The 13,970-nt window shown below is 39.4% G+C and overlaps 1 protein-coding gene across 1 annotated transcript in view; it reads right to left on the bottom strand.

Annotated features, from left to right (window-relative positions):
• slc12a5b (solute carrier family 12 member 5b) overlaps nucleotides 1-12,633 on the bottom strand; it is a 40,883-nt gene extending 28,250 nt beyond the window's left edge. Inside the window, exon 1 of the mRNA XM_085442892.1 lies at nucleotides 12,435-12,633. Coding sequence (XP_085299018.1) covers nucleotides 12,435-12,489 — 55 coding nt within the window. The 5' untranslated portion in view covers nucleotides 12,490-12,633. The remainder of the gene's footprint in view (nucleotides 1-12,434) is intronic.
• Between the last annotated feature and the right edge of the window lie 1,337 nt (nucleotides 12,634-13,970).

Genomic DNA, 13,970 nt, shown 5'->3' with positions numbered 1-13,970 from the left:
AACTCTTTATGGAAGTATGGGAATGTTCACAATAATCTTGATATTAAACAGTGATTTAGGAGTCGTGCACTCTGAGATCTCAGATGTTGACTATTCTAAAACTTTAAATTATGCAAAAGAAATGGGTGCAGCTGGCAAATGTCTATAGTTTATGAATGCAAATTAACAAGTAGAATGAGCTTGTGCTTTGCCACACTGAGGGAAAGTATCCTTTCAGAGCACAGAGGGTCACAGAGAGTCGTTATTACGTTAACTGGAGAGGTATGGTATCGGTGCGTTGGTGGTTCTTTGTGTCTGGGGGTGGGCGTCCGGGTACACACCGGCTCACTCCTTGGCGGCCGCTTATCGGGGCCTGGAGCCTGGGGCTCGCTCGGGCCACTTCGGAGGTGGGGTGCCCCCGGCCTCTCGGCCTGGGGCTCGGTCACTCAGGCACGGCTGGCTGCCGGCGGAGCTCACGGGCGCGTCACTGCAACTCCCCTTGGCTTCTGCTCAGTGGCTGCTGAGTGAGCCCTCATCTGGGACTCTCCTCAGCTCTTACTGGGACAGTGGCGCGGCTGCCCCTCTGTTGGTCTTCCTTGGTCTCTTGTGTTCTGGGGGCCTCTGGATGTCTGGAGTTTTGATCTCCTCCATACCTGCTTCATGCCCTGGGGACGGGGCTGTGGCTCCCCACACTCCCTAGCAGATCGTTACATGGAGAAACCTTTGGAATGCGAGCATGCTGATCCACACAGGTATGCACACAGGTGTACACACGGGTATTCACAGACGCGGACTACAGCTTTCTTGGCTGCTGCCTCAAAGCACATTGTGCGCTGTCTATCTTGCGTGCTGCACAATATCGTTTATTATTTAGTATCTACTGATATCTACTGCTAGCTAGTTTATTGTGATGGTGCTGTTTTTTTTATTATGTTGCTCTTTGTTGTTTGCTTTCTCTTCTGTTTTTTTTCTCCATACAGGTGACCCAGGTGTTTTGTTTGTTTGTTTTTCTTTCTTCCCCCCCTTCTCACCGTCTCTTCTCCCCTTTGGTTTTCTTTCTCTCCCTCTCTTTCTTTCATTCTTTCTCCCTGTCCTATCCCCCAGTCATGTCTGTCCCGTTTGTAGCAACTGAAAATAAAATAAATTCATAATTATAATAAAGGTCAATCAAATGGACCAATATGGCAAGGCCATGATGATCCACTTGGTAAAATAAATCCGCTTGGCATCTTTCTTGGCCTTAAGACAACAATTCTGATGGCTAAAGATCCAAATGGGACACAAAAAAAAAACAAAACAAAAAAAAACAAAACTGGAGAGGTATGAAAGATTTCCTCTGTCCTTATTACAGGGTTGAAGAATCCCGCTAATGACATTCTGGTTGACTAGAAGGTTGTGAAAGAGGTAAGAGGTGTTGTCCAGGATGTCAAGTGATTTGTTCAACATCTTTTGCTCAGTAACTAACTGTAGGGGCTTCAGGTTAGTCCCTAGCAGCGAGCCAGCCTTCAAAATCAGTGTGTTAAGCTTCCATAGCTACAAAGAAACTTGCACCAGCAGTCTAACAACAGGTGTGAACATTTTACTGTATACATTAAATGATCTAAGCTTCATCGGGAAGTAAAATATGCTCTGTCTTTTCCTGTAGAGAGGCTCAGTGTTACACTTGTGGTGAACAGCCAGGTATCTGGTGCTCTGCCCACTGGTTCCCTGTACTTTATCTTCTTCTCACCACTGAAAAAACCAAAAAACTGTAGCATCACCTGAGAATTTAAATCAAAGTTATACTGGATGTCGCCACTGTACAGGGTAAAGAGAAAGAAATAATTACACAGCCTCCTGAGGGGCCCTGATCACTGCAGACACACTTCCATTCTGTCCTCCATTCAGATGTTAATGCAACCAATCTATAATCATTGAGGGCAAATGGAGTCAGAATGTTTTCTATAATCCTTCTGCCTACACTTGACACACATATGATTAACCGATGAGAAATAATCTGATCAGAAAGATGACGTTGTTGGAGACGAAGATGCTTATATTTACAGAGCAGCAAGCAGAGCTGTGATGAAATTTGACCACAGTGTGCAGATGAAAGGCAGTGGGTGGTGCAGATTTGTACCCTTGATGTGACATGGTTATTAAAAAATGAACAGTTTATACCGGCTTTTAAAAGCTTAATAGGACACAGGCTCAAGGGGATTATCCAGCAGCTGCTGAAGGCCAAAGAGAAAAGCAGAAATTAACTTCTGCATGTGAGAGAACTGCACCAATCAGCTGCACAGCAGCCTCACAATTACATGAGACACACACACATTCCTCCATCGTTTTCACCTCGCATGCTATAACCAAGGACTTAAAGCTAATTCCATGAAGTTATTTGTGTCATTTAACTCTGTTTCCTCACCGAGAGCCTCTGTCACTGTGTTGCACATAGAATTAAATTAAATTATTTCTATTAAAAATTGATAATAGTTAAAGGTTAACCTTCCACTGTACTTTTATTTTAAACATCAGTGAACTTTTCCCTTCTTCTCCTGTCTTCTCTTGGGTGGGCACCGAATGCCATTTCATATGTACTAAGTGAGACAAGATCATTCGCCGTCTTGCCTCAGTGCTTTTAATTTGTAGTACATTGTCTGGCACACACACATATAATATAACATTCCGCTTTATTTATTTTATTATTTCTTTATTAAAGACTGCTGCCAATTTACTCCAATGGAAGTCAGTGAAATAAGATATTACAGGGACTATCAGGAGGATCTTCAGAGTGTGATTTAAACATGTGAAATGATAAGGTACATGAATTTGGCTTCTCAAAAGCAGCCAGGCATCAAAATGAATGCTTAATTTCCAATACAAGGCAAGTATGGCTCCAGTGTAGTCTGTGGGGCAGACAGCATTGGTTTCATTTCACCTCTTGACTTATATTTTGCCTGGTACAGGTTCTCATGCTTCACTGCATGTAATAACTGTGCATTTACACTTCGTTTGATAAAATATTGGCAAAACTGATAACTTTGCCTCACATCTAGAAGGTTTGAGTGCACTGGCTGGCTGGAGCCTTTCTGTGCAGCGATTGAATGCTCTCCCCATGGCTGTGTGGGATCCCTCATGGTACACTGGCTTCCTCCCACAGTTCAAAGACATGCATGTTAGGTTAACTGGCAATTCTAAAATTCCTGTAGGCGTGAATGTGACGCCTCGGTGAAAGCGAAAGTGTCGGCTCTGCAGATTGGAGACCTATCCAGGGTTTACACCACCTCTCACCACATGATCGTTGGGATAGGTTCCAGCAAATGGATGAGGCAAAACGATGGATGGATAAATGGATGGATGAATCACAAAAAGCTTGTTAAGCAGCATAGACACCAAAATAATCATCTGAGCCTATTGTAAGCTTGTATATGCAGTGAGTACTTGAACTCATAAAACCCCTCATGTGTTTACATTAAGCTCAATTGTTTGCTTGGCTTTAAATTCAGAAGCAAGAGTCCCAAGATACATATATGTAAATACACAAACTTCTATCAACTTGTCAACAGATCTTAACACTTTGACAGAAATAAGGGAGGTATAAACAGAACACTCACACCAGCTTGAGAATTTCCAGATGTAAAACTTTTTTGTGTTGAACAAACCAATCTCGTTGCATTTGAAATCCATTTACACATCTCCTCCTCCAACACATACAAGTATAACTCTGCAGCTAATGAGACCACCATGTTCATGTGGTTGTTGACACTTATGTAAGCCACCAGAGATTCGAATATGGTGAGAACGTGCACAGGAATACAGACACTACATGCTAAAGTGTTGTATTATATATGTTGTATAAATCTATCTAGCCAGCCATATACTCGTTGGATCACGATTACTGTGTTTATTAAAGCAAGTTTGCCATTTGGGGAAATGCAATTATTTGCTTTCTTGGTGATATTTTAACTTAACGTAGCACAAAGAGGGAAAAGAGGGAAACGGCATCAATGCTCTGTACAACAGGGAACAAATTCAGACACCAGCACTGTTAACCTGACTTGCCATCTTTGCAAACAATTTAAGTGTAGTATCACAACCGTGTGCAGGGAGCTTGTTATCTTGTTGCCTTGTAAACAATTACTTTGAAGATGGGGCCCAGATCTGTGACTTTGTTGCATCAAGACAGCAATCGAACTGGAGTAGGACGGAGTCAGTCTGCTATCAGTCTGCTATCAGTTTGCAGTTAAATGGGGTCAAGCTGGCAATTACATACAATCTGTTTGTGATAATATGGCCATTATCTGTGATAAATCAGCAAAAACTGCAAATCTGTCGCTCTCTGCTGCAAATCTTTTGCCATCTGTAAACAAAGAGATTCAAATTTGAGACAGAATTTCAGAACCAAATAGTAACATTGTCCCTGCAAGACAGCAATTTAACTGCAAAAAGTTATAGGTGCTCTGCAGTTTGGCTTTTATATAAGGATATAGCAAATCAGCTGGAAAGCAGAAGGGTTGGAGATGCCACGCAGACGAGTTGCATTAATCGCTCTATACTGATGCAGAGTGATCTTGTTGGGAATCTGTCTGCATTTCTTTGGCAGTCTGTCTGAAAGTGATTGCAGTCAGGCTCCCATTATTTTTAAACAGGTTACATCCCACCAGACGACCTGCGCAATTGCCTTGTCATCAAAAGTGGTAACCACTGATTTTTTTTCCCAGTCACAAGGAGGTTGGTGTCCCAGTTTTACTTTCTGTCACTGTGCCATTAGTCAACTACCTCCTATAGCTGTCTATTAACTGGTTGTTTATTTACACTTAGATGTGATAGTGGTATTAATCGCCCCTCGTATTTCTTGAGAGAAACTGTAAAAAAAAGTGCATTTTGCAAAAGACGGAACTTTTAAGTTTGAGTAAAATTTTCCGATAGTTCTCAAGAAAACAGTTTGGTTTGGTTTTAGGAAGCTAGAACTGCTTCATTAATTCTGGCCATTAAGTCTGGTCATTTTATCCTTTGTGGTAAGTGACTGTGTCCCACCAGTGTGGTATTATTGGGCTGAGCCATGTTGCTGAACAGTCTTAAACCAGTTGAGACATTTAAATAAACAGTTACAGCTTTCATTCTTATAAGAACTGGTTTCTATTTCTTTATCCCAGTTCAGGTCTTTCTACCCTTAGGTTGCTTTGTCAGGGCAGGCAGTAATGACAACTGTAGCAGAAATAAAATTAACTTTGCTATTGTTTCACATTAATTTTTTGTCTATTAGAAAGGTAGAACGATGCATGTTTATATAAAGTACTGTCAAAATGTACCCTCTGATTCTCGCTCTGTCTGAGGTTTCCACCTAAGCTGGGTGCCTCATTTGTTACATATCACTCCTCTTCGCAGATCAACACACAGAAGCTGAAAGCGTGACAATGAGAACGCTGAGAAACAAAGGGTGAAAAAAATGATGTAAAGGTAGGTGGGAAAACACACATATGACCTCAGTGGAACAGGCTCTAAAGAAAAGTTTTGCTTAACTGTGCCCTCAGCTTACTAGTTTCAGAAAAAGAAAATCAAAAGCTGAACCAGAAAAGGATGACTCATCTGAACATTCAGCTAGTTTATTCTTCTCGGCAAGGGAACATCAAATGATTCATCCACAACACTTCAGTTTGTATGAAGGTCAATGAGGATGATTTTATCATATTACATGGAGGATGTCTTATTTGTTTCCCTCCCGTTTCTTTATGTCTGTTCACAGACATAAAACAGGTGTTGATAAATGAGGAGATCTAATGTGTGAGTCAGAGTGCACTTCTGCATAATTTTTTTTTATAACAAATGGAGTTGATAAGTGACAAGAACGAATAATAAAGATGAATAATTCAATCAGATTAAAGAAGAACAGGAAAGTGTTAATGAGGATAATAATCTTACAGCTGCAAGTAGCATCTCAGCCATTAGACTTTGTTCTGGACAAAGTCAAACAAAAAAGAATAGAGTTTAATTTTTATCACACTTGCACTAATATGCAAGTTGTCCAGGTGATGTACAAACGACACTCACTGTGACCTGTAGGCTGACAGAGAAATGCCACAGTGATGCACGAACACCAGTGTTACCCCCATATTCAAAATACACAGAAGGTGCAGTTGGTTTCTTTCAGAGATGCAAGGACAACAAACTCTTTTTTTTATGCATACAAGATAGTGAAAGCTCTTTGCCACTGGAAAGAAATACAGGTAATAAACGTAAAATGAGCTGCTGTCCACCCAGCTTTACTTGACATATTGTACCTTACCAAACAAAAGCAGGTGCAACAGGTATATATAACAAAACAAAGTTATAAGTTCATCAGATAACAGAACAATGATCGCTTCTCTCTTTTACTCATCTCCAAAATTTTCCTAGTAACCACTTCGACTGCTCACTTGTATCAGGGACAAAAGCTCTTGATAGCTTTAGCTTCGTCCACTTTTCCTGTGTTAGCTTCTTTAAAATGTCCATGTTCAGCTCAACGACGGGTTTTAAGTGTTTGATTAGTCTTGCTGGACCACCTGCGGTTTACTTGACAAACTTTGTGTCTTCACTCACAGTGAAAAACGCTGATCATCCGCTGATTCAGATCCCGTGATGGTCAACCGGTGCACCTCTAGTTTGTAGCAATTCTAAGACACATTTTTCACTGGTATCTCATCACATATGCCATACTTTGTTAAGGCCCCCTTGTTGTTACATTTTAAAGTATCGTGTAAGTATCTTATTTGTAAGGCACCCCACCCAACAGCAGATTATTGAATATATAAAATGTAATTAACTTCTAGCAGTTTTTTTTTGTCTCAAAACCATTACAATAATATATTGTGATAGAGAGTTTGTGTAAAGGATGTTCTCAGATTCCTCCACAGACAGGGTGATTTGACTGGACTGCTGAGAGCGAGCTGTGAGAAGGAACATGATGGAGAAGAAAGGATTAGACCACTCTGTATTTCATAATCTCCAATCTAAGATGACTTGGTGGGAAAGTTGTTGTAGCTCAGTGGGAGGATTAGAAAAGAGATGTGTCACTATTGCCTCTTCGCTTTCTCCATTTCGGGCACTCTGTTTCTGGATCTCCTACTGTTGACCTCTGAGGTCGTTGTCTCAGTAAGCTTCAGTGAGTCAGTGGTTGTTGAAAGTAGGTGTCACTGAGCAGAAGGGCCTAACAATAGTGAAAATATTCTTACGACAACAGAGAACTTTGTCTTTCCAAATGCTTAAAACTAAATGAATCTATCCAGCCACGGGACACTTAAGTGGGGATGTTTCTAGGAAATCAAAATACATAATAAAAAAATTATATTATTGGAAAATCTTAAATAATAATAATAATAAATGGTCTGTGAAGGTTCTCTAATAGTAATAATAACAATGTAGAAGACATTGAGAGAGATTTTCAGGCTTAATTGCAGCCTTATATCTTATAGCTGATTTATTCTGCAAAAAAACACAATTTTGTTGCATAATAGTTTTGCATAGTTGAAAAAAATTACTTATGCATGTTTTATAGTCAAAATGTAAAGTACCTAGGGCAAACATTTTCATTATGTGTCACTTTTCATAATCATGCATGTATCATTGCCATAATAATATAATTCATAATAATAATGTAACTTATCTGCGAAATTATCACTAATTGTTTAGTTCCTTTTGTGTTCCCCTCTTGTCCTTCGGTCCTTCCGTTGTGTTAGTTACTACCTCACCAGATCTTGTTGTCATGTCCTGACTGTGTCTTGCCCTGTGGTCGGGTAGACCTCTAGAACTGATTTTTGGACTTTTCTGTGCTCCTTTGTTTCTTCTTCTCAGTCACAGAACAGAGCAGGACAGCATGTCAGAAAATCCCCGAGGTAGCCTTTCTACCTGTTGCTCACTGTTCAGTTGTTTCATTTGTAACCACCTTGTTATTACAGCCGCTTTAATCTGCAAAGTTTGACAAGGCAAACCAAATGGCGAGATTATTTTCTGTTTATTAAAATGTAAATCAGCTGAGGATGCAGCTGTGAAATTTCAGGGAAGCAGCGACATTAAAATCCTTCATATGGCATTAAGAGGTCAGGTTTATATAATGCAGCACTATGAGATAATACCATGTATACGATTTCATAGCTGCTTGTGTCCACTATAAAGGAGGGGAGAAACAGTGCAAATGTGCCAGGTGACCAGATTGAGTCCATCAGTGCACTGTAGTGCAGATATGTAGCTAAGATTCACTCTAATGGAGCAGATCAAAATTACTTATGCCCATCTAAACATAAAAAATCGCTAGTTAACAAAGACTACCACTTACAGACATGACTGATTTGCATTAATCTTAGTGCAGGAGAACAAATATAACACATATCAAAGGAACACAATAACAATTTGGTGCTTGTCTGCCTTCTGAAAGATGCCCACTTACATGCTGATACACAGTTTCAAACAATAAGTCAGAGATGGCTTGGCAGCCCTGTGCCCCTGCTGAGCTCGCCAGACTCCTAGACCACTGAGAGTACAGGGGAAATTCAAAAAAGGCTCAGCCGAATGAAAATATAATCTGATGCAATGTAAGCTGCAGCGAACACAGAGCCGATAGTGCCCGGGGTTAACTGTCAGTGGATGAAATCAGACTGATGTTTCACTCTGGTATAAAACTGTTTCAGCAAGTGCTCAAACTATGCTGCTGTGAACTCTCTCAAACAAACCCACTCATGCAGAGCCAGTTTATAATATCTTGCTCTGACTGTAAATTGGCATATTTAGCAAAAATGCGAGCGCACACCTTTAAGTACAATCAACCGATTTGTGTCTTGTGTGGTTTGTTGTGTCAGCTGGTAATCAGTCACCTGAGAGAGTGACAGTGGGAGCAGCTCAGAGAAGCAATTTAGTCAGAACGACCGCGTTGGAAGTGATAAATGCCAGTAACATGCAGTGATTGATATAAGGGCCACCAGCTGGCTGCGAGACCCTTGTTTCAACCCTGGGGGTGTTGGCACTTCATCTAAGTGTTGCAGAAAAGAAGAAGATTTCTAAGATAAGTAAAGTGGGGAAAAAAATCAACAATTTCAACAACATTTAGATGCATTTTTGGCATTCTTACACATAACAAGTCCGACTGACTTTGATGCTGCCCTGATTATTTATTTCAGATGGTTTTTTTTGTTTGTTTTTTACAGATACAGCAGTTAGGGCCTTCAAATAATGAATTTTGATGTCATTCTGATGTCATAGAAGTCACCATGAGCTGATATGAACCAACAGTTCTGGTGACAGAGGCAGAGATGATTAGCAGTCTTGCTTTTATGGAAAACTTTAAAATCAATTAAACGGCTTTCAGTTAGCTAAAAACAAAAAGACAGACAAAAAGCATTCAGCTGCAATAACACACACTAAAAAGTGCCAAATAAACACTCACATCTATTCCTCAGAAGCTGAACTAAACAGTATGTCTGTGGTTGCTGGTTTTGGTGTGTTCCATCCAAAGATACAATATGGTGGCTTTACGTAGCTTTGCTTTATTTTTTAAAAGGTTTACAATCTATATTAGTTTTCGTCTATGAGTTTCATGGTAAGATGCTAACCTCTGACCTTCATTTATCTCCTGTGCCATCTGCTACAGATGATGCAAACAGCACTTTGGTGGCTGTAGCTATAAACCCTGCTGGTGCAGTAAGATTTGACTGGTTTGATAACAATTGCAGTACACACAGAATTTAACGATATGTAAGCGACACGATGATAATATAGTCGTTCTGTCATGTTACGGTTAATGTTGAGAGACAGTTGATGTCTGTTTATATTTGCTTCTGTGAGTTTTGCCTCGTTACGTAAGTGAATATTTTCAGTCTACTTTTATTTATTATCAGCTATAATTTAAGGAGTACATACATGTTAAAGCATCAGTGACAATAAACCTGTCATAACTATAATTCTGAATGGAGCCATATTGAGTTCCTTTAATTGAGATAATTTCATTACATTTACTTTGGAACACATTTACAGGCATTTATTTACATGAAAATTTGAGTTATGAATGTAATTTACATTTGTTACAGACAGAGCTAAAAGAGGGTTCATCAGTAATGAGCTCAAAATCTACAAATATTTCTGCACAATATAAGAAAATTAAGTATTTTTAAACCTGCAGCAGGAGCGATTCATCTAAAAATAGCTTCCTCATCTCACCTCAGCCCCCCTGGTGAGCTTATTGATTAGAACGCATTAATTCTGATTGCCAGTGGTCAGTATGAGGGCTCCAGGGAGCTCATCAATCCATCCACTTGTTCTCACTTTAAACTCGCCACAACTATAATGAGATGGTATTTATTTGCTTCCAGGTGATGTCCTGGCTTGGACAGTCGTTATTGTATATAGTGTGGCTCCATAAAAGTCCAGTGTGCACCCTGAATGCCACCTCATTATTTACCCCTGTGGTGCGATGGTGTCGCTCACATCATGACCTTTAAAAAGCAAAAGGTCACCGTCCCTCTAGTGCACAGGGAGTTAAAATTCTAGCAAAGGCAGGATCTGCTTTGCTTATTTGTATATATATATATATATATATACACATATATATATATATATATATATATATATGTATATGGATTCATGAGTCTTACAATAAGTTGAGAAAAACAAGCAATTCACAGCTCTGGGGAATATACCTTCACCTTCTACTGTCAAACTGCATTTTTATATAAGTGGATATGGCATGAATGGGTGGAATGCTGATATAAGCCTTTGCTTTTAAACAGTGAATGATGAATGAATACAGATTAAAACAGATGAAAGTAACTTTGGACAGTGTACACAGATCTTTGAAGACTAAAGCCATTTTTTGTGTGAAGCAGTTTTCGATGTAAAGGGTTTTTTTTTAGTTATTTTTCCAATGAAGAATATGACAGCTATGATATATATTTTTTAATTTGAAAACAAAAAATCATTTCCCCCCACTTGTTGTTGTGTTCACCTCTAATTATGTGGAAAAAATTAAGATTAATCTCAAATCTCATCATAAATATCTTCCCAGGTATCGAAAAACACACATAATAGTATTTGTATAAAACATGTAACCAGTGAATATGGCTTAGAGATTATCTTGATGCTCAGCTCTTAGAAAATGGAGAAACAAACTGAGTTTACACTCAGTCATAGTGTATAGAGAATAGAAATAAACTGTTCTTGTAATCCAATTTTCTCCCCTAATCTTTTGAAGCAACAGGCCTTGAGTGGAGTGCCAAATCAGCCCAGATGTATAAATCAGAATGAAATCCTCATGTGGGTTATTTTCTTCCTATTACACATCAGGGTTGTTGTCTATAATCGTTTAACAAAACCCATTATGTGACTTTTAAAAGAACAAGTATATTTAAGACAAAGACTCTGAATAGGGCCATACCAAATTAAATTAACAGAATTCATCAAAATAAGGAGCCACAGTGATATTGCTCTGTATAAATGACAGGTGTCATATTTAAAGGAAATAATCAAAACACACTAAGATAATTTAGGTCTAAATGACTGAAACTCAAATGGCGCAGATACAGTCTTAACATATTGTCAAATATTTAAAAAACCCTCACATAATTAAAAAGATAATTTAATACATAATTGGTGGATGGCTCCCTGATGACGGTGCACACGTGAACACAAACACAGTGGGAGAAAATTGTTACAACCAAGGCTGCAACTTAAAATTATTGCCATGAATAATTAATGTCCAAAAATGGGGAAAAATACCAACTGTGACCAGTGGTCAGCATTCTTGTAGTGTTTGTACCGGTAACATATTTTTTTAAAAAAAGGAAATGAATCATTTCAGCAAATAGAAAATGTTAAAATAAAAACCCAGTCTGCATTTAAACACTCAGAGACATACACTTGCAAGCTTATGAAAGGCTGACATTGCCCCCTGGGTAAGATGTTCCTGATGGGAAAAGAAAGGCTGTTTTTTCTGGCTGCACTCAAGTCTTCTGGGACCATTTATTTTTTGTAGAACCTTTTGTATATATCTACAGTTGCAGGATGAATTGGACCACATTTGAGTCACATATATCACTGAGCTTCTGACTAAACCAGCCTTTTTATTTTTTTCGAAAAGCAGCAGCCAATCAGCTAAAAAGAAGCAAATTTCTGAACTATTTAAGCAGATGAAGGTTTACATATGAAATTCAGGAGGTGAAACGCATCAGAGCAAAGTGAAGGTGTAGCAGACTGATCTCAGACACCTCCACTTGGACTTAATTTAGTCCTATTCAGATTACAGTTACTATCTGAAAGGTCTCATGCAAATACAACAAATGACTCCGATTTATGCGTTTCTGCATTGACATCATTTTGTTTCTCTAACTTTCATTAACTGACATGTGCGCGTTCCCTTCCAGCACCCACGCTGAGACTGATGCATCGAGGTCCACGCACTCTCACACACATACACACTCCCTTCTCATCACTCGGCAGCAGGTTTCGTCACTCACCCTGGCTGTTGGGTCCCCCCTCTCCCTCCTCGCAGTCCGTCATATTGTTTAGCATCCTCTGTCCTCTTCAGGCTGAGCGCACTGAGCGGCACCGCTCTTGAGCTTGTTGCTGAGTAAAAAGCTCTGGGTGGGCAGCAGCCAAAGACAAGTTGCGCCTTACTCGTGCGTCTCGCAGCTCCTGTCCTCCTGCCTCTGGCTGCACGAGAGAAAGGAAAGCTGTGTATGTGTATTCTTTTAACTTGCGTGACTTCCTCTGTCTCTCTTTGGGAAGAGGATAGAGAGACTGAGAGCGGCCGCAGGGTAGAGCTGATGATAGTGCTCGGTGTCACTCACATGCATGCTCTCTCTGTCTCTGCACACCACTCACCCCCCCCCCCCAAGTCAGTTTAAGCCTGATGAATACATTCATCATGTATTCAGAAGGTATTATCCTTCTCTCCCTCCCTCCCTTTTCTCTCCCTCACCCACAGTCATCATCATCCATCTCATTACAAGAGAGACGGACGGAGAGGGATTGAGAGACAGAGAGGATGCACATCAGATGACAAAGTATTGCCTCCTGAGATTAAGCATTGCTTTTGATGTTCTTTTTAGACAGAAGTCAAGATTGCATTACTGTCTGTTTGTTGCTCTTTTGTTACAGTTCCCCTTGCAACGTTTTGAAATATTTACCTATGTGGTCGTAGCCCATTATTTGTATGGGAGCTACAGGCTGCACTTGCATATCTCTAAACTTAAATCTGTTTCCACACAGGCTGAACTATCCTAGGGTGCCAAAAGACTTTTTGTCTCCTAGAAAACTGTGGAAGATATACTATTGCAAAAGTTTTTCTATATATTTTGTTCTGCTGAAAATGGTCTAAGGAAATGTATGGGTAGTAATAAAAACACCCTTTTTTAAGAGGTTTATCTACTTATGTTTTAACCTCTAATAGACCATTTATGTCAATTATATTTAAATGTATTCCAACTTTACCAAGTCTGGGCCCTTCTGGTTAGGAATCACATTTCAGTTTGCTATTATCATGCTGTGGTCACTCCATGTTTCAGCGAAATGACAATTTTTTGAGGAATGCAAAATAACACGGCCGCAGACAGAAATATTTAAGAATAGAACGGCTTGGTTGTGGCAGAGGAGGAAAAAAGGATGACAGCTAATCAAGAAAATATACAAATGATAAAGTGAGTGATGTAAAGAATCACAGTGAAAATGAAGCAATTAAGGAAGACACTAACAAAAAAATGCATGATGTTGATGGTTAAAAGTAAAAAAGAAAATCCAAATCTGTGGCTTCATTGATGATATATTCTAATCTGAACTGTGTATAATATCCTGTACTGAAATTTAGAGAGCATCACTAATCCACACCACCTGCCTGGCATGGCGAAAAACACAACTGGCATTTAATGGATGAAATGAAGAGAGAAAGGCTTTTTTTTTTTTTAAAGTACTCTTGACATTATGTCACTGTGAACTGTGTGTTCAACTCTGGTAAGATGATCTCTGAGGTTTGGCAGATGTTCAGAGAGACTTGA

This window comes from Copadichromis virginalis, linkage group LG20 (assembly GCF_057382275.1).
Source record: "Copadichromis virginalis isolate Kocher_CV1m ecotype Utaka linkage group LG20, C_Virginalis_male_GT1.1, whole genome shotgun sequence".
Taxonomy (NCBI): Eukaryota; Metazoa; Chordata; class Actinopteri; order Cichliformes; family Cichlidae; genus Copadichromis; species Copadichromis virginalis.
The sequence above is the reverse complement of the archived record's forward strand: the minus strand, read 5'-3'. Positions and strand labels throughout refer to the sequence as shown.